Below are 18246 nucleotides of genomic sequence, written 5' to 3' on the forward strand. Positions count from 1 at the left end.
ATTTTATTGAATGCCTCCATTGTTGGAGCACTCACCAATTCCCGAGGTAACTGGTTCTACTGTCACACTGCTCTAGCAATTAGGAGGTTTTTTCTGATATTCAACCGAAATCTGGCTTCCTTTAACTTGAGCCCATTGTTGCATGTCCTGCCCATTGTTGTATGTCCTGCTCTCTTATCAAGGTCATTTTGAATTTTGTTTCTGTCTTCTATGGTATTAGGTGTTCCACCTAATTTGGTGTCATTTGCAAATTTGGCAAGCATTCCCTACACTTCCTCATCCAAATCATTAATAAAAATATTGAAGAGCACCGGGCCCAGGACTGAGCCTTGGGGTACCCCACTTGTTACCTCCTTCCATTTAGAGAAGGACCGATTAATCATCACCCTCTGAGTACGATTCTATAGCCAACATAAAACAAATAGCCAGAATACAGCTAGCTGCATTGTAATTAGAAGGGTATTATAATCATAGCTTGTGCTATCAGCTATGTCACATAATGTGGCTGGTTCAGTCATAGCAAAGCAGGGGTTACAGAAATTAGTAAAATTGCTAATTATTGTTTCAGAAGTGGTCTTTGGAAATGGAGCTTGATATAACCTCTTCATGCCCTGAATTTGCATCAATGCAGACAATGCTATGGTTCAAAAGCATGCACTTTTAAAATCAACCATCAGATGGCGCTCATGTATTCCTTGAAAAGATGTAAATAGTTTTGGGTTGGAAACAATGCAGACTTCTGTAACATATAAAATCAAGCAGCTTGTCATCTGTTCTCCGGCTTTGAGTCAAAGGAAAGTCCAACTGAAGTACAAAAAGAACTTTTCCATTTCTTGTATTTACCCAGATTTGTCCTTTTTTTCATAATATGCCCCAGAATACCACCACGAGGGTAATGCGGAACAGCCTGTTTTCAGCTCCATTTCCTACTATTCCCATGGAGAGCTTGGCCTGTATTAATAAAATATTATTAAACCTTACCTTAGGACAGAAGTCTTGTCCTACCAGAACTGGCTTTCCAGTTCCACTCCACCACTGGAGTCTGTAGGTTAGAATACACGCGTGATCTCCATTACATGTCTTTTCGGCTTCCTTCTCTCGAGAACCTAATGGCTATGAGCTGCAGCAGATTTTGCTGGCGGGGGGTCTATAGTGCAGCCCTGGTCAGTGTTATCTTCCCAAGGCTTCAAGCTGGACTTTTCCCCCCTCCTAGTCCGAGATGGAAATTGAACCTGGGTTCTTAAATATGTAAAGTCTTCAATGATTTGAGCCAATGCTGAATTAACTCTTTGGACTGCAATTCCTATATCTTTGCTGTGAACACAGCCAGCATAGGACCAGTGGATCAGAGAAACTATATCATTCATCCATTCTTGCCTGTTCCTTTGCTCGCAATTGACTCTCCTTGGGCCTCCTTTCTTCTCACCGTAACAGGGGCCATATCTGGCCTACATGGGAGCACTGGGCCAGCTACCCATTGCTGCATTAGCTGGCAGATTCTGAACTTCTAAAAACTGCAGATTTTGTGAGCCTGAAGTGCTACATATCCTTTACCTGAGTTTTACATCTTTGTCTCGCCGCTACTTACTTGGAAGTCAGGTTCTCTGAATTTAATGGGCTTTTTCTAACAGGTTTAATTGGAAGTAAAGAATGAATCCTGGGCTGCCATGCCGATTTGTGCATCACAAATTACAACCACTGCTGTTCTTAAAGTATTTGCTGAATGCTAGGCAAATGTATGTGGAGGTACCAGGCTGGGTGGCATAATTTAAAAAAAAAAACCAAACATATTGTTATCTGTGGCTTCATCCATGTATTTTCCTTTTGGGAAAACCTGGCGGGTGGCTTTTGCATCACCTCCAAGTTCTAATGGACCACACCATTAGAAGGAAGGGTGTGTGAAATTTCCCTCAGATTAGACTGGAGAGTAATCCTGATTTTCCCTTTTTCCTGGGTGTCCCTGCACACTTGGCCCAGATTAGCTTGAATGTGGTTTATTTTGTAGATAACCCTTCTTTAGATTGTAGCCCAGACAGAGGCTTATGAGGTACCTGTCCGTCAACACCTTGATTTATTGGAAAAAAAATCTTCTTTGGAGCAGAGTAGATAAAAACTGAAGAGCCATACTGAAGGCTTGCTTCTGGTAGCACAGGTCGGTGTGGGGAGTCTACACATTGAACTTGACAAGATTCAAGTCCTTTTTTGCTACATACCCTTCTAGCTCACTGCACACACATTTTACATGTAACTGAGGCAAAATACTTTTTACAAGCAACTGTGGCCTCATTACTGACTGGTTTGGTCTCTGGTCACCTTTAACACCCATATGGAAATCAGGTCAGGATCAAACTGGTAGAATTTGTATAACACAGGGACTGAATGCATAAACGTGTTTCATTTTGCATGAATATAACCTTATGGGCAGTCTACCTCCTTTATACTTATAGCTCATTAAATAGGCAAATGCTTCCTAATACTCACTTTATTTAGTCAAATCTTTAAAACCACTGGTTTTTAACCTTGGGTTACTCAGGAGTTTTGGACTGCAACTCCCAGAAGCCTTCACCAACTGTGCTGGCTGGGGTTTCTGGGAGTTGCAGTTCAAAAACATCCGAGTAACAAAGGTTAAGAACCACTGTTTAAAACCATTCCTTTGGGTTAACAGAAAATGGAACTGAGGCCGGGAGATGGCAGAGGTGGTACTTAAATTCTAGCTGTCAGTTCCAAGTCAAACCCACCATTTCTGAATCACAAGGAAAAACAACTCATTAAATGATTATCTTCCCTTCCTAAGCCTAGGAGAATGCAAACACTGAAAAAACAAGGCTTCGTTTTTTAAAATATCCAGATGAAGTTTAATAACATAATCCTATGCACACTTCCTAGGAGTTGGGGAGACCCATATAGTAACTCTACAGGATTTACTAATTTCCTGTTAAATAGAACTACACTGCTCATTCCATTTCATAAACCAGATATATACGTATGTGTCACACTTACTTTAATTTCAAAGTTCACTGGAGTTCACCAGCTTTTAGATTACAGCCCAAAAGTCTATGATGTGCCTGAGCTACAACATCTCAATTTTTATACTGCAAAAATGTCTTATCATATTACTAATACAGGCAGTTAAACTAGACAGGAAAATGTGAACCATGCCTCTGTAGTGGGGAATTTTCCTACATGTGCAATCTTCCTCATTGTCCTCATTCAACCACAAGGCAGCACTGCAGAAATAATTAAATTCACCCAGTGTGTTGTGTTGCATGAGGAACAAACAATAGCAAGATGTTAGTGGTGGCCTATACTTGCAACAGAAACCAGAAACCTAATGAGTACAATCCAAAACTAGCCCATTTATTTCCAGAGAGGTAACCATATTAGTCCATTTCAGCAATAGCAACAGGGACCAGTATTGTTGCATTTACTTCCATACATGTAAGTATGCTCAACTCACTCTTTGCTGGTCTGCAGCAAAGTTTCTTCTCGGCAGTATCTACTCTCTGAACATATTAAACCATACGCAATCCAGATTTTCATATGAAAGGAAACACCTACAAATGGAAATATAAAAGCAGACATCCCACATAGAGATAACTGATAAGCTGTTTAATAGAAGCCAGTGACTGGGTTGATATACTACAGTGTGCTTTTAAAATCTAGAGTTTAAAAATAATTATTCAAATTATCTTCTTAAGCAGGAAAAGAATAGAAACAGAAATTGCCAGAAGGCAGGAGTTAAAATGCAATAATTAAGGGTTTGGTGCTTTTCAACGGCATGTACTTTTTAAGACCTTAAATGAAGATGCAGGTGTCCTAATAGCTCTTTTTAAAAAAGAACAGACAATTTATAATACGTCATTTAATTTCATTTACGGCTACAGTTTGCCTTGCTTTGGTGCTCCTTTCCTTTTGCTTCAGTTCTTGCTCATAAGCACTGTATCTGCTCATGTTCTTTTTAGATGTTTGGCATTATAGTGAGATCTCATATCTTTCCGCAAATTAAATTTGGCACCACAGACACCACATGTATACAGGTGGACATCCATGTGCTGCTCAAGTTGTTCGTTATTTGGGAAAATCTGAAAGCAGACCTGGCATATTGTCTCTCCGGCCGACAGATGGGAAATCATGTGCCGGACGTGGTCATGCTTTCGGAAGTTTCCTTGGTCACAAATGGAGCAGACGTATCTGGCCATGCCTTTGTGCATATCGTTGTGAAGGCGCAGCTGGCGTTCTCTGAGAAACTGCTTCCCACACGTCTGACAAACAAATTGCTTTTCCTTGGTGTGGACAGTATAGTGTTCCCGTAAGTGACAACGTTGATAAAACCCTTTCCCACAAAGATTGCAGAAATGCTTACGTCGGTGATCCCTCTCATTTTCTTCCATAACAGCATTTTTGAACAGGTCTTGCTCCAGGCAGCTGGACATGTGCTCAACCACCAAATTTTCTGTTTCAAAACGGAGGCCACAGTTAGGACACCGGAAAGGACAAGCTGAATCCCTGTAGAGTTGTTTTTTTGGAAGACTGTTAATCTGGAAATGGCCGTCCCCAAACTCATCTAGCATCTCAACATACATCATCTCTTGGTTTTCTGCTTGTTCCTCAGGGCTCTCTTCCAAGTCCAGTTTCTCCTCCATGTTCCTCAGGCCAGTGGTGGTGAGGTCTTGGGGCTCTCCACAGTTCTGGGCATGATCCTGCAGCTGTCGCCCTTTAACTAGTATCTGGCCACACTTCCCACATGCACATATATTCTCTATGTGTTTGGACAAGTAATGAGAAGACAGGTCTTCTTCTGTGATTGTCAACCCACACAGTTCACAGGATGTGTTTTCTACAACTTCCTTGACAACATTCACTTTATTGTTAAGAGTCCTGGTGCTCCTGAAATATTCTGTCGTCTCTTCATCCATAGGCATATGGGGCTTTAAGAGAGCTTTTCGCACACTTCTGTTTTCATCGATCTCTTCCTCGATGTAGTATCTGTAAACTGGCTCATCATCATCCAATTCATCATTGTCAGTGGAGTCGTTGCCGTCTGTCACTTTAATAATATCAAACTCTTTCAGGCCCCCCACAGGATGGTCGTCTGGTTCCATCTTGACAATAATCCTTTTCCTCTCAGCGGCTCTACTTCGCTCTTCCCGTATTGGCTCTGATGAGATGGCGCTGCCATTCCCACTTGTTACATTTGATGATGGGGATGAAGATCGGTCTGCAGCTTGGCTGGCATCTCCTTTGTATTTATCCAACTGGGAAGACGGCATTTTAGAGTCTCTCTCACTGCTGTCTTTTTTTTCAGCCCCATAGTACCTGGTGTTCTGATACGCATGCCTGTTAGTACATGACATGGTGTGTTCGTCTAGAAGCCGCTCACAGCTGAAGCTAAAGCCGCAGCCATCACACGTGAAGCTTCTTCCAAAGCGCCGCGAATTGGACACGCGATCTTTTGAGCTGGACAGCTTTGGCACAATGCTCCTTTTGCAGCTCTCCAAGGCTTGCTCAGAGAAACTTCTGAACTGCAAGGTGTCATCATCCATCTCTCTGCTCTGAGAGGTGCTCACAGTTGAACTTGGCGGCTCAATCCCCCACCTGTTCGCTTCACTCCCGTTTCTAGCCAGTGTGTCTTCATACATCCGCACGCCAAAAATCATTTTGCTATTTTGGGTGCTGGAAGCGGAAGAGGTGCATCGTAAACCAGAGGAGTTTGGATCCTGTATATCTTCCAGACATTCTGGCACATTGTAGAGCTGCAGCGAGTTCATGGCCACTTTAAACTGTTCAAAATTGGCTGGAGCTGTCAGAATTTTCCCTAAATACATAAACTGTAAAATGAGATCAAAGCACTCTGCTGAAATCTTCATGTTGCTGAGGTTCAGCTGTGCTGTGCTGTGCTGTTGGCTCATGAAAAACATCCTAAAATAAGAGCTGCAGGCAGCCAGGACAGCTTTGTGAGCCTGGAAGTAGATATCGTCAATGGCGATGCAGCAGTCACAGAGGAATCCCCATTCTCTTTGGTTGTTGAGTTGCTGAAGGACATAGTTGCTATGGCTGGTCTTGGCCATCTCGCACTTAAATCACAGCCCTGGATAAAACAGAAGAGGGAGGAGAAAAGTCAGCTATTTACCTTGTCTCAAGAATGGAAATAAAACAGGGACCCACCACAGTCTATACACTGCTAACCAATTGCCACATTCCCCATGAACAAATTTATTTGTTCATTCCTTCCTTCCTTCCTACATAGACACACACACACACACACACACACACACACAGAGAGAGAGAGAGAGAGAGAGAGAGAGAGAGATTCTCTCCATAGGGGACCCAAGGCAGCTAACAAAAGGTAAACTCCAAGGTTATTACTATTACTGCTGCTATTACTACTATGATTAAAATAAGAAATTTTAAAACACCATATAAACATCACAATTAAAAAAAACAATTCAACCTACATTAAGATTAAAGTTATCAAGTATAAAAATAATTTAAAATCAGTTAAAACCTGTAAATTAAAAAGCAGCATTCCTGAGATAACTAAAAAAATGAAAGGGTATTTTTGAGCATATTTTTCCTGGTCCAAGCGAGGAGAGAAGTAAGCCTCAGGCAGTCTCGGAGAGAAGGAGGAGGCGGCAACTGATATCTTTGCTCATATCCCAGGATGATGAGGCTAGAGACTAACGAAGAGATGAAGAACTGTTTTTGTTCTGGAAATCAGATCACCCCTCAGAACCAAGAGGCGACATAATGTCAGGAGTTGGGACTCTGCTCTCCCTTCACTGAGAAGGGGGTTGGACTTGACGGCCTTGTAGGCCCCTTCCAACTTCACTTTTCTATGACTCAAGGCATTTCCTTCCCTTAATGGCACTGTTCCTTCCACCACGACCCATTTCCATTTTCTCAGTGCACATTTATGCCCCCCTCGCCATTCAATTATATGGTAAGGGCATGTTAAAGGATCACTATTATCCCTGGTTATGAATCAGTAGGCATGGGACTTACAGATTACAAACTGTCACAATTCACCAGGAACTCCCCCAGCCAGAGTGCTGGTAGCTGTACCTAAAAAATCTAAGTCCCCAGAGTAGTTTCAGCTCATACTCCTATGAGGCCCAGCATGTTCTTTCTTCTGTGCAGCCACTGCAAAGAGAGAGAATAGTGGGATTCACTAAATTCCATGGGAACTTCAAGGGCTTGTGGGACAGGTAGTCTCTCTGCTCATGAGGCTCTGTACATGGTGATTCTCAAAAAAATTCCAACAAACTACCAATCCCACAACCCCTTGTAATTACCATAGAGCTTAGCAAATATTACCATTTCCTCCTTTTGCAATGGCTGCACAGAAGAAAATGCTCAGCATTGGTGTGGGTGTGCTGAAACCTATCTGAAGACTTAAGATTTTTTTTGGCTACAACTGCCAGAATTCTAGCTGGAGAAATTCCTGGTGAACTGCGATCGCTGTAGTGAAAAAAAAATCCAAAAATTTGATACCTAAAGTTGAGTAACTTTAGCAAGTTGTGGGATTTCTACCCCTCCCATTCCACTCACCCTGCAACTGGACCGCTTCTCAAAGGAAAAAGGCCCCCTCCCATGGACTAAAGATAAACACCATAGAGAGGCCAGCACTTGTGATTTTTCCTCACGAGGGGACTGGTTGTTCCAAACCCTTGATCCTTGTGGTTCCACTCTGCTGTGTACTTTCCAGCTCTATTTAGAAGGAAATCAGAGTATAAAGGCATTGTGAGCTGCAGCTGGAAACCGGAATGCACTAGTGCGCCTGTCCTTGTGTGTATGTGTGCACATAATGTTTCTACACAACTCTTACAGCAATGGGTGTGTGTGTGTGTAATTTCCCAAGGCAATTCAAGCAGAAAAGCTGTGGCAAAACACTCACAGGTCAGGAAGCACGTTCACCTATCTGAAACACATTGCCTTGAAGAGATTTGCTGCCATCCTGCTTTTCTTGCCAAACAGGTTGCATTTTTGCTTTTAGTTAGTTAGTTCGTTATGTGCCATCAAGTCAGAACGGACTTACAACAACCCTAATAGGACTTTCAAGGTAAGTGAGATATTTAAGCCGTGGTTTTATCAGTTCCACGCCGCCAGTGAGTTTCCATGGCCCAATAGGGATTCGAACACTGGTCTCCACCGTCCTCGTCTATCACTCTGTCCACTACATCACACTTTGTACTAGATTTTAATTATCACCATAGTTAAGAAGATAGTCACCACTCCCCCACCCACCCCCGTCAAAAGACAAAGACTGAGTTTTCAGCTCTGCGGAGAATGGAAAAAAACCCTCTAAACTATACTACAGCTAGAACATCATATAATAACATGCATGCAATGAGAGTAAATTCAGCTCATAATTTCACATCTGAGTGGAAGTTTGTGTAATATGGCATGTGCAACACAGACAAGTCATAACAAGCCTAACAACAGATGCTTTCAAATGGACACAATGCTTTTACCACTGGGGCACAGCAATCGGTATGAGAATGCTAAGTGGTTTTGAGACCCAGGTACTGTACCTGAAGCAACACCTTCTACCACATGCCTTGCCTGAAATAATTCCTAATCAGAGCTGGCCCAATCCCTGAAACACAGGAAATGGCCAATCTAGTTCAATACCACCAAGTCTGACTTAGCAATTCTCCATGTTTTAAGCAGAGTTTTTCTCTACACCAGGTAGAGATCCCTGGAGTTCCTGGTGGTTTCTCATCCAACTCCTAAGTTTTGCTTTGCTTCTGAAATCAGGCAAGACTAGATATGTTCTAGTCATGGTGTTCCGTGTCTAGTCACGCTGGCCACGTGACAACGGAAACTGTCTTTGAACAAACGCTGGCTCTACGGCTTGGGGATGAGCACTGCACCCTAGAATCGGACACGACTGGACTAAATGTCAAGGGGAACCTTTACCTTAAATATGTACAGGCTTGTATGGGGGCATATATGGTGGCATATACCATACATCTCCTCATCTGTGGAGGGAAGGTTGTTTGGGGTGTGTGTCTTGTGGCATGGAAGATAAGCAATATTTAGATACTCTTTCCTGGAACGGAGTGTGAGATATTTCCAGTGAAAGGCAGAGGACATGTTCATTTGTCTGAACCTACCAGTAGGCTTGTAAGTGCTTATATTTATGCTTTGTTCTTTAGGTACTATTGATCTGTTGCTTTATCTGGGGCTTCTAAATTTAAGCTGCATTATTCTTACAGGGGACGTGGTGTCGCAGCCATCAGTGGTTTTGTTGTTATTATTGTTGTTGTCTCCTGAAAGGACACTTCACAAACAAAAACAACAACCGTACATGAGTGTCTTGGATTGGTAAAAGGAAAGAAAGAGCCACAGGGATGAGAACCAGCACCTAAGACTGTTTCACACGCAACAGGAAAGGCAATGTAATCCACAACGGCAACAGGAAACCCTTCCACAACCAATAATGCAAAGTGTTCTGAGGAAGAGGCTTTTGCAGTCTCAAATATGTCCATGAACCCAAAAACTTACTGTGCAGTCCCACATGTGTGTGTTCCAGCTTACTATAGTATCTCACACTAGAGTAGGCCCACTGAATCAGTGGTGATTTGGTGAGTCAACTCCATTGATTCAAACAGGCCTACTCTAATTGTAATTTACTACACTAAGCAGCAGGACATGGTGGCGCTGCGGGCTAAACCGCAGAAGCCTTTGTGCTGCAAGGTCAGAAGACCAGCAGTCGTAAGATCGAATCCGCGCGACGGAGTGAGCTGCCGTCGCTTTGTCCCAGCTCCTCGCCAACCTAGAAGTTCGAAAGCACGCAAATGTGAGTAGATAAATAGGTACCATCTTGGTGGGAAGGTAAAATAGCATTCCCTAGTCACGCTAGCCACGTGACAACGGAAAACTGTCTTCGGACAAGTGCTGGCTCTACAGCTTGACAACGGGATGAGCACCGCCCCCTAGAGTCGGACATGACTGGACTAAAAATGTCAAGGGGAACCTTTACCTTATTCTTACTCAATTCTTGTTGATGCTTCTTCACTTTATACAATCTCTGCTGTTCCATGGTTATTATGTTATTGCTTAAAATAATGGGTGGGAGGCAAGTTCTATAAATACAATCCTACTCATATTCCTACTAGCGATCATCTAAGATTTGCACAAACTTGCTGTGCCTAACTGTATGTAATTGATGAGGTGCCAGGGCTCATTTTGGTTGTACAGCTGGGCACATGACCAGGCATTCTACCAAGACACACGCCATACCCTCATCAATTAGCCACATCAAATTAGAGAAATTTTATACAAGTACCAATAGCATGCCGACCAGTAAAATCAAAACTCCTTAGGCTGAGATTTTATTTCATTGTCCCCAGGAATGATTGCCAGGTGTTCGTTATGAACCTATACAACTATAGTATGATACTGAGGCACAAATACTAGTTCTTCTAATGGAGATACAGAACTTAGCTACTAGATCAACTAAGTATTATTCTGTATGATAATTCCCAACAGGTGTACTACAGTGCAAGACAGGGCCCATAGGAACTATAACCCAACACATACTGCATTTCCACTACTTGACTCCTAGGGAAAAATACTTCCTTTTATCCAGCTTACAAAGAATCTTTCTCCTTCGACAAATTTCATGCCTGAAACAGAATCAGAAAACTCAAATTCAGATTATTTTGTGACAGGTAAAAAGCAGCTGCTAGTGGTGGTGGGACATGGAATAAAATATTTTCCTCCACACTATTTTCCCAGTACAGTGGTGCCTCGCTTAACGATGTTAATTAGTTCCCAAAAAAACATCGCTATGGGAAAACATTGCTAAGCGAAACACCATTTCCCACAGGAATGCACTGAAAACCGGATAATCCGTTCCAATGGGAATGGATTACTGTCCTTAAGTGAAAATCGCCATAGGAAACATCGCTAAGCGAAACACGGTTCCCCCATTGGAATGCACTGAATAGGTTTCAATGCATTTCAACTGTTTTGACAGGTCCGTTTTTGCTATTTTAAGTGTGTCTTAAAATGTTCAAAAACTGTTTAAAATGCTTGGAATTATTAGTGCACCTTGTAAAACCTTTGTAAACTTAATTTGGCTTTGTTCTGAGTCTTCTAATCACAGATCTCGTGCATAGGGCCCTTCTTGGCCCTCAGCCACTCTGCTACCGCAGCTCTGTGTCGAAACTACCTGTCCTGCAGCAAATTCTTGAAGCACGGATCGACATTTACACAACACTCATAAAAGGCAAACTCACATCTTTACTGTGTGTCACAAGGAGAGAAGAAATGGCATGCCCCAAAGTGAGAGGCATAAATAATAATCATCATGTTAGAACTGCAGAGCTAGAAGGGGCCCCATGGATTATGGAGTCCAATCCTTGCCAAGGAGGCACAGTGGGGGAATCAAACTCCCATCCTCAGCTGGAAACCTAAACCCCTGAGCTATCCAGCAGTCAGCACTTCTAGCATACCACAAACCCAGTTTCTGCATCTTTTGCTTCATCTGAACTGCTCTCCAAAATCTGCTAGCATCCCCACAAGTTCCTCCTACATCCTTTCCAGTCTGTCGACATTTTTCTGATCATGAGTTGGGCACAAGGGCTGTCTTCCTTCCTAAGTGGAACCTGCGGGACACACACACACACACACACACACACACACACACACACACACACACACACACACACACACACACACACACACACACACACGCAACCTCTCTCTCTCTCTCTCTCTCACACACACACACACACACACACACGCACACACGCACCCTCTGCCAAGCACAGGAATGGCAATGTTGGGATTTTGCAATGAAGAGACCCATCTGAAGCCAAAGAAGATTCTCAGCCTCTCCCATTTTCCCTTCCACAAGGCTTGCCTAAGCACCACCAGCGGTTCCAGTTCACATGCAGCTCATGACATCAGCAGCTATGTTGGTTTGCAACAGTTCAACCGACTAGCGACCGAGGAAGGCACCACGACATGCATCTACACAAACACGCACATTCAGAAATGTGGTGAGAAAAACTCAAGAGGAAATGAACTCTCACTCTCTGAGAAACTTCTCTAGAAGACGTAAGTGTTCTCTACGCACATTATCTTTCCACAATGCAGTCTTGTGTTCGCTTTCCGCTTCTCGTTTAGCCCCCATTCCCTTCAAGCAGCCACCCCCCCCATTCGCTTATACAAGAAACTGCACTGGGAACTATTTTTTTTTTTAAAAAAAGTATGGAGTTTCTCCCATGGTCTTTGCCCAGTTTCTTCAGGATTAGTATTCCCTGTGGTCTAATGTGCTAAGACATCCCTGGAAAGATTTTCTAGACTTGCAATAACACCCCGCGTGCGCCCCCCCCGGACTAGAATTACTGGCTAGAAGCCAACCAACATTTAGGGGACATTAAGTCAAGAGTCATTACGGAAGGAAAAAGAAAAGACTCTCAGAAGAAGAGGACATCAAGGGATTGACTTGCTTCAAATGAATGGGTTATTTCCCAAAACATCTAACAGCAAAATTATATCTACTTCTGGATTCAGAATTGAGGCATATTTAATACTTGCAGCCCAAAAGGTTTACTTTTAGACAAGGTTGGGGGAATGCGCTTGGGCACCGGCCACAGCATGCAATGATGAATCCGGAGTGACTTGAGCTTTTTGATATCATGCGGGCACCCATTTGCCAAATGAAAACATGGCCCTTGAACTGACTCTTTAACGTGACTGACACAGCCAAACCCGAACTGCCAACAGCAATTTGCCAGGAATGCTGTCAGCAGAACACCGTGACTAAGGTGGCATAGGATCTGAACACGAAACCCTATAAGAAGCAGTTGATAGAGCTGAGTAGGTTTAGCCTGGAAAAAAGAAGACAGAGAGGTGATAAGAGTGCCACCTTATAATATTTGGAGGCTGGCTGGAAGCAGGAAGTTGGAGAAAGATAGTTTTCTGGGCTCCAGAGCAGAAGACCTGAATAAAAGAACTTAGATGATAAGAAAGGAGATTTGGACTGAACCTTAGAAGAACTTCCTAACAATAACAATTATTTAGCAGTGAAATGGACTACAGTGGGGCCTCACTTGACGACGTTAATTTGTTCCAGCGAAATCGCTGTAGAGCGAAAATGTCGTCAAGCGAAATAAAAAAGCCCATTGAAATCCGTTCAATGCGTTCCAATGGGCTGAATACCCGCTTGTCCAGCGAAGATCCACCATAGGGGTGGCCTGTAGTGCGAAAAATGCTTCCTAAAAACAGTGGGGAGCAATTTTGAAAACCCGACGATCAGCTGTTTTGACCGTCGTGATGCAAAGAATTGGTTCCTGAAGCAGGGAACTGATCGTCGCAAAGCAAAAAAACCCCATTAAAACATCGTTTTAAAAAACATCGTCATGAAGCGGATTTGTCGTTATATGGGGTAATCGTTAAGCGGGGCACGACTGTATCTCTGAAAGCAATGGACTCTCCTTTGGAGGTTTGAACAGCCATCTGTCAGGGTTGCTTTAGCTGTGGATTTCCCATTACTTTCTTGACTAATGGACGAGCCTTGTCCACTCATCTGATGCTCTCCCATCCAGCTGGCAGTACAGAGGAGTTGCGGAAAAGGAAACGAAGAGTAGCAGCAAAAATGACAAGGGAGAACAAGGGTGAAGTCTGGGACACTGCAGTCATCCTGCCCAAGGGCACTTTTTTTCTTTTGTGCATCACAAACGAGACTTCTTAAAAGAAAGGAGATGGGAAGTGCTGAAAAACCCAAGAGAAATATATACTGTTCTTGATAGGATCACATTAATGGTTCACGACCTTGGGTCCCCAGATTTGCTGGCCAGGATTTCTGGGAGCTTCGGGGTCATAACTCCCAGGTTGGGAAACACTAGTCTAGTGAACGACTGATCAGGAGACAATGAAAGAAAAAGATCACCAATGAAAGATAGCCATAGAGAAACACACAGATCACGGTATCCTAGAATAATGAAGTCGCAAAGGGCCTATCAGGCAATCCCGTCCAACCCCCCTGCTGAGTGCAGGAATGCAAATCAGTATACAAAACAGATAGATTAACATTGATCGACAAACAAGATGGCACCAAATCCACAAATGGATTATATATCAAAGAAAACATCCTGACAGATTTCTCCCACTATAGATCTTTATTTTTAAAATATGTTTAAAAAGAAAGAAGCCACTTGTCACTAACTACTGTATCTAAACATGGATTCAAGGAACCATGATCAAGCCTTTACTTTGTCCTAACAAGTACAGTGGTTCCTCGCATTATGACGTTAATTCGTTTCAGCGAAATCGCTGTAAACGAAAACGTAATGCGAAAATAAAAAGCCCATTGAAACACATTGAAACCCCTTCCAATGGGCTGGAAACTCACCGTGCAGCGAAGATCCTCCATAGGGCAGCCATTTTCGGTGCCTGTGCAGCGAGGAATCTGTCCCACAAAACAGTGGGGAGCCATTTTATTTACCCAGTGGCCATTTTGAAACCGCCGATCAGCTGGAGGAAAATCGGCGTTTTGCGAAGAATCGGTTCCCAAAGCAGGGAACCGATCATCACAAAGCAAAAAAACCCCATTTAGACTATCATTTTGCGATCACAATTGCGATTGCAAAAAGATTGTCATAATGCATTTTCGTCATAATGCGGGGCAATTGTAAAGCGAGGCACCACTATAAAAGCAAGACAAAATCATTCAGTGTACAGACTGAGGGCTCTGAGGCCATAGCCACATTTTGAGAGGATAACTCTAAATATAACAATAATTACTCCGGAGACGGGCGCCTTCAGTGAGTCCAGGGGCCCATTTTTCTTCTCCAAGATCTACTGTCAGCTGCACGATACTCTTGCACTGAAACACGAAAGTAACCTCTGGTTTCAGCAACCCCTCATGCTTTTAATTCAAACAATGCATGCAGTCAGTGGTCAGGCCATGCACCTTGTTTTAAAGAAATTTCCAGGGAGGCTGCATCTGCAGAAGTGGGCTACAGTCAACGAAAGCTAATGGCACATAATGCTTATCGATCTCTAAGGCATTACAAGAATCTTTATCTTGAAGGTAAATCAATCTTTCTAAAGGCAACTAGATTAGTTGTCCTTCTAGCCCAGTATTACCTACATTGTCTCTTTTCCATCTCCTGTTCCTCCTACGCACTTGCACACCCCCGTTCCGCTTGCCTGTAATTTATGTACTCCATAATTTAGGATTAAGATTCTGCCCTGTTTCTCACTGTTCCTTTTGATACTCATTAGTGCTAGTCACAAAGCAGATATCCAACTGTATGCATGCGGTATATTTTGTTCAGCTGGCAGAGCTTTTTTAAAAAATTGTTTTTATTTTTCTTTGATTTTGTTTCTTTGGCAGTATTTCACACGGAATGGTGGGAACCAAGGTTCTTTGATGGTCCAGAAGTTATGAAAGACTGAGAACCACCGGTCAAGTGTCCTCATCTGAATCTACAGCATAGAATTCTCACCAGAGAACTGCAAACTGCTAGAAAGCTCAGTAGTTCAGGTCTCTGGAGCCAGAGGTTAGGAGTTCGATTCCCCACTGTGTCTCCTAGACTTGATGATCCATAGGGTCCCTTCCAGATGATGATGATTCAAAAACAACAGGCACAGTCAATCAACAATATAAAAACATTGAATGGTATTATATAACAGATACAAGTTTAAACCAAAACTGTAGGTGGTTGTTGTTACTCAAAAATACCAGGTACACTCAAAATTATAAAAACATTGACTGGTTTGATATAACAGATGCAAGTTTTAACCAAAAAACTAAGTATATTGGTGCAGTATGTGTGCTGTTCTTAATATTGCTGTTTTTTGTAGCTCTGATGGTGTCATTTCTGAGATCTGTAACTGCTTATAGTATTGTGTGAATTTTCTATACATTGTTCCCAATATTCCCTATTATTATTATTTTTATTATTATTATTATCATCATCATCATCCCAGGATTTCTTAAGATGCCAAACTTGTATAACTCTGGTACAGATGAACTCTGTACTTTCAGGGGGAAAACCCCATCCTAGCAATGATCGTGCAGACACAGAAGCAGAACTGTTAACGATGCAAACGTGTACGGTGGAGTGATGGCCGTTGTACCCAAATCCATTTCCTTCAACTCCTCGCCTCCCTATTGGGGGTTGGTGAGATTGTAGGCTGGTTAAATAGAAGCCTTCAAGGTTTCATGCTCTCAAAAAACCAAAAGGATCAGGCCTCCGTCTGGGATGTTGCCGGCTGCTGGGTCAAGGAGATGCCCCTCCACCTCTCAATCAATGCCACAGTAACATTTCAGTTGCAAATACACACTGGGTCTCACTGATACCTATGAGGTCCCGCTCTTCCATGGCTACCCAGTGTAGTCCAGCAAATACTGCGCAGGACTAGGGCTCAGGAGATTTGGGGTCAAATCCCTCTTTGGCCATGGAAACTCACTGGGAAGAGGAAGTAGCATGGGTAACATCACTCCTTATACATTTATCATGTGAACCCTATTAGGGTGGCTCTCAGCTGATTTTTGACTTGAGGGCACCTAAAACCATCCCACTGAAGCATGGAGTGGAGGGAAGGGAAGGAAAAGTCCAGCAGGGTGGAAGCAGGCGCAGTTCATGGGTGGAGTAAAGAAGGTCTCCTCGCCCCCCAATTTCCCCCCAGGGTTCAGCCATGGAGTCAAGCCGGCCGACCGGCCTTGCAGAAGAAGAAACCCCCCCCCCACGCCCCTGAAAGTGTCTCCAGCTGCTTACTTCAAAAGCCCATGTGCCCTACTGGATGCGAGGACTTCTCCTTATTCTGGGAATTTGGGGGGGGGGGGAGGGTTTTGGCGCTTAAAGTTCTACCCCCCCCCCCCCACACACACACACCAAGCCCTGATCTTCGTGGCATCCTCAAGGGAGGGCCATCCTCGAATCCCAGCAGCGTTTGGCCCGGGAAGCCCAAGGAGGAGGAGGAGGCGAGTCAAGAAGGAGCGAGTCAAAACTCTTCTTCCCCGCTCGCCCGCCCGCCCCCCGTTCTTCCGAATCTGGAAAAGGCCCCCGCCGGCCATCCCCGGGTCCCCCCCCCCGCCGCTTACCCGCTCTGGCGCTCGCCACCCGGGCCGGCCAGGAGCAACTTCGGCCGCGGCAAGGCAATCCGGGCCGCCAGGGGCGCTCTGCCTGCCTGCCTGCCTGCCTGCCCGCCCGCCCGCCGGCCTCCGCTCCTTTCCCGTCGCCGCCTCTGCGCGGAAGCCGATGGCGGTCCAGGGCGCCACCCGCCACATGGCTGCAGAGGGGCCGGAGGGAGGGCCGGAGGAAGGGAGGGAGGGAAGAGCGGCGGCGGCAGGAGATCGTAGCGAGGAGGGGCCTCCGGGCACGCCAGCCAGCCCCACCGCCAGGCCGGGCGAGCGCCTCCTTCGCCGCCGGTGCGCGCCGCTCGCGGCGGGCGAGGAGAAACGAGTGGGGGGGGCGAACCCTCTCCAACCGCGGGCGGCCCTTCCCCTCCAAAGGCTGCGATCGGGAGGGCGGGGGAGGCGTGCTGCGCGGCCGCCACCTCCCGAGGACGGGCTCCCTCCTTCTCCTCCTCCGCCACCTCTTGTCGCTCGGCCTCGGCCAGGCCGGCGACTTGGGGATCTGAGCAGCCCCTGCGCTGTCCATGGCCGTAGCGACTCTCCGCCGGGGCCTATTGCGCCGCGCCATTGAGCCCCGCGCCCCCCCGTCCACTTACCCCCCAGGGCTGATCCGGGAGGGCTCGACAAGGGGCGCCGCCGCTGGTTCTCCCGGCCCGGGCCGCCTCCGCCGCCTGCTGCTGCTGCTGCAGCAACAAAGGACTTCCGCCCCCGGGGAGCGCCTGCTGCTGCTTCTGTTGCTTCTGCTGCCCCCGCTCCTCTTCGCCGCCGCAGCAGCAGCGACCGCACTGAGCCGGACCCTTCCTCCCCGCCCCCCCCCCCCGCCGACCCCGACTGTGGCGGCGCCTCCTGGCCCGGCTCGCTTGCGGCTGGCACAGCCTTGGCCGGTGCCCAGGCTTGGCAAGGGCGCGCGCCGCTCCGCTCCCCCGGCCTGCCCATCTTCGCTTCGCGGCCGCCTCCCTCTCTCGCAGCCCGCGGGCAGGAGGAGGAGGAGGAGGAGGAGGAGAAGGGCGGCATGGGGGCCCCCGCCGCCGCCCGACGAGAGACGCCAGCCGTCCGGAAGGCGGCCCGTCCGTCGCCGCCTTCCTTCGAGTCGCCCGCCGGAGACGGGAGACAGGCTCGGTTCGCGCTGGCTCGGCTTGGGCGGC

The 18246-nt window shown here is 45.6% G+C and overlaps 1 protein-coding gene across 2 annotated transcripts; it reads right to left on the minus strand.

Annotated features, from left to right (window-relative positions):
- Window positions 1-3594: 3594 nt before the first annotated feature.
- Window positions 3595-18246, minus strand: ZBTB1 (zinc finger and BTB domain containing 1). Of its 2 annotated transcripts, none has more exons than XM_072986777.2 (2): window positions 17698-18246; window positions 3595-6088 (listed from the first exon to the last, which is right to left on the minus strand). In XM_072986777.2, exon 2 carries the CDS (start codon window positions 6066-6068, stop codon window positions 3948-3950), a length of 2121 nt encoding a protein of 706 aa, XP_072842878.1. In that variant the 5' UTR covers window positions 6069-6088; window positions 17698-18246; the 3' UTR covers window positions 3595-3947. The 2 variants fall into 2 exon arrangements, with proteins under 2 accessions (XP_072842878.1, XP_072842879.1); XM_072986778.2 differs by lacking the exon at window positions 17698-18246 and adding an exon at window positions 17069-17242.

The sequence above is a fragment of the Pogona vitticeps genome, chromosome 1, assembly GCF_051106095.1.
Source record: "Pogona vitticeps strain Pit_001003342236 chromosome 1, PviZW2.1, whole genome shotgun sequence".
Classification (NCBI taxonomy): domain Eukaryota; kingdom Metazoa; phylum Chordata; class Lepidosauria; order Squamata; family Agamidae; genus Pogona; species Pogona vitticeps.

What these genes read in the sequence shown, in the direction of transcription:
- ZBTB1 (XM_072986777.2), bottom strand. Translation starts at nt 6,068, where the DNA reads ATGGCCAAGACCAGCCATAGCAACTATGTCCTTCAGCAACTCAACAAC.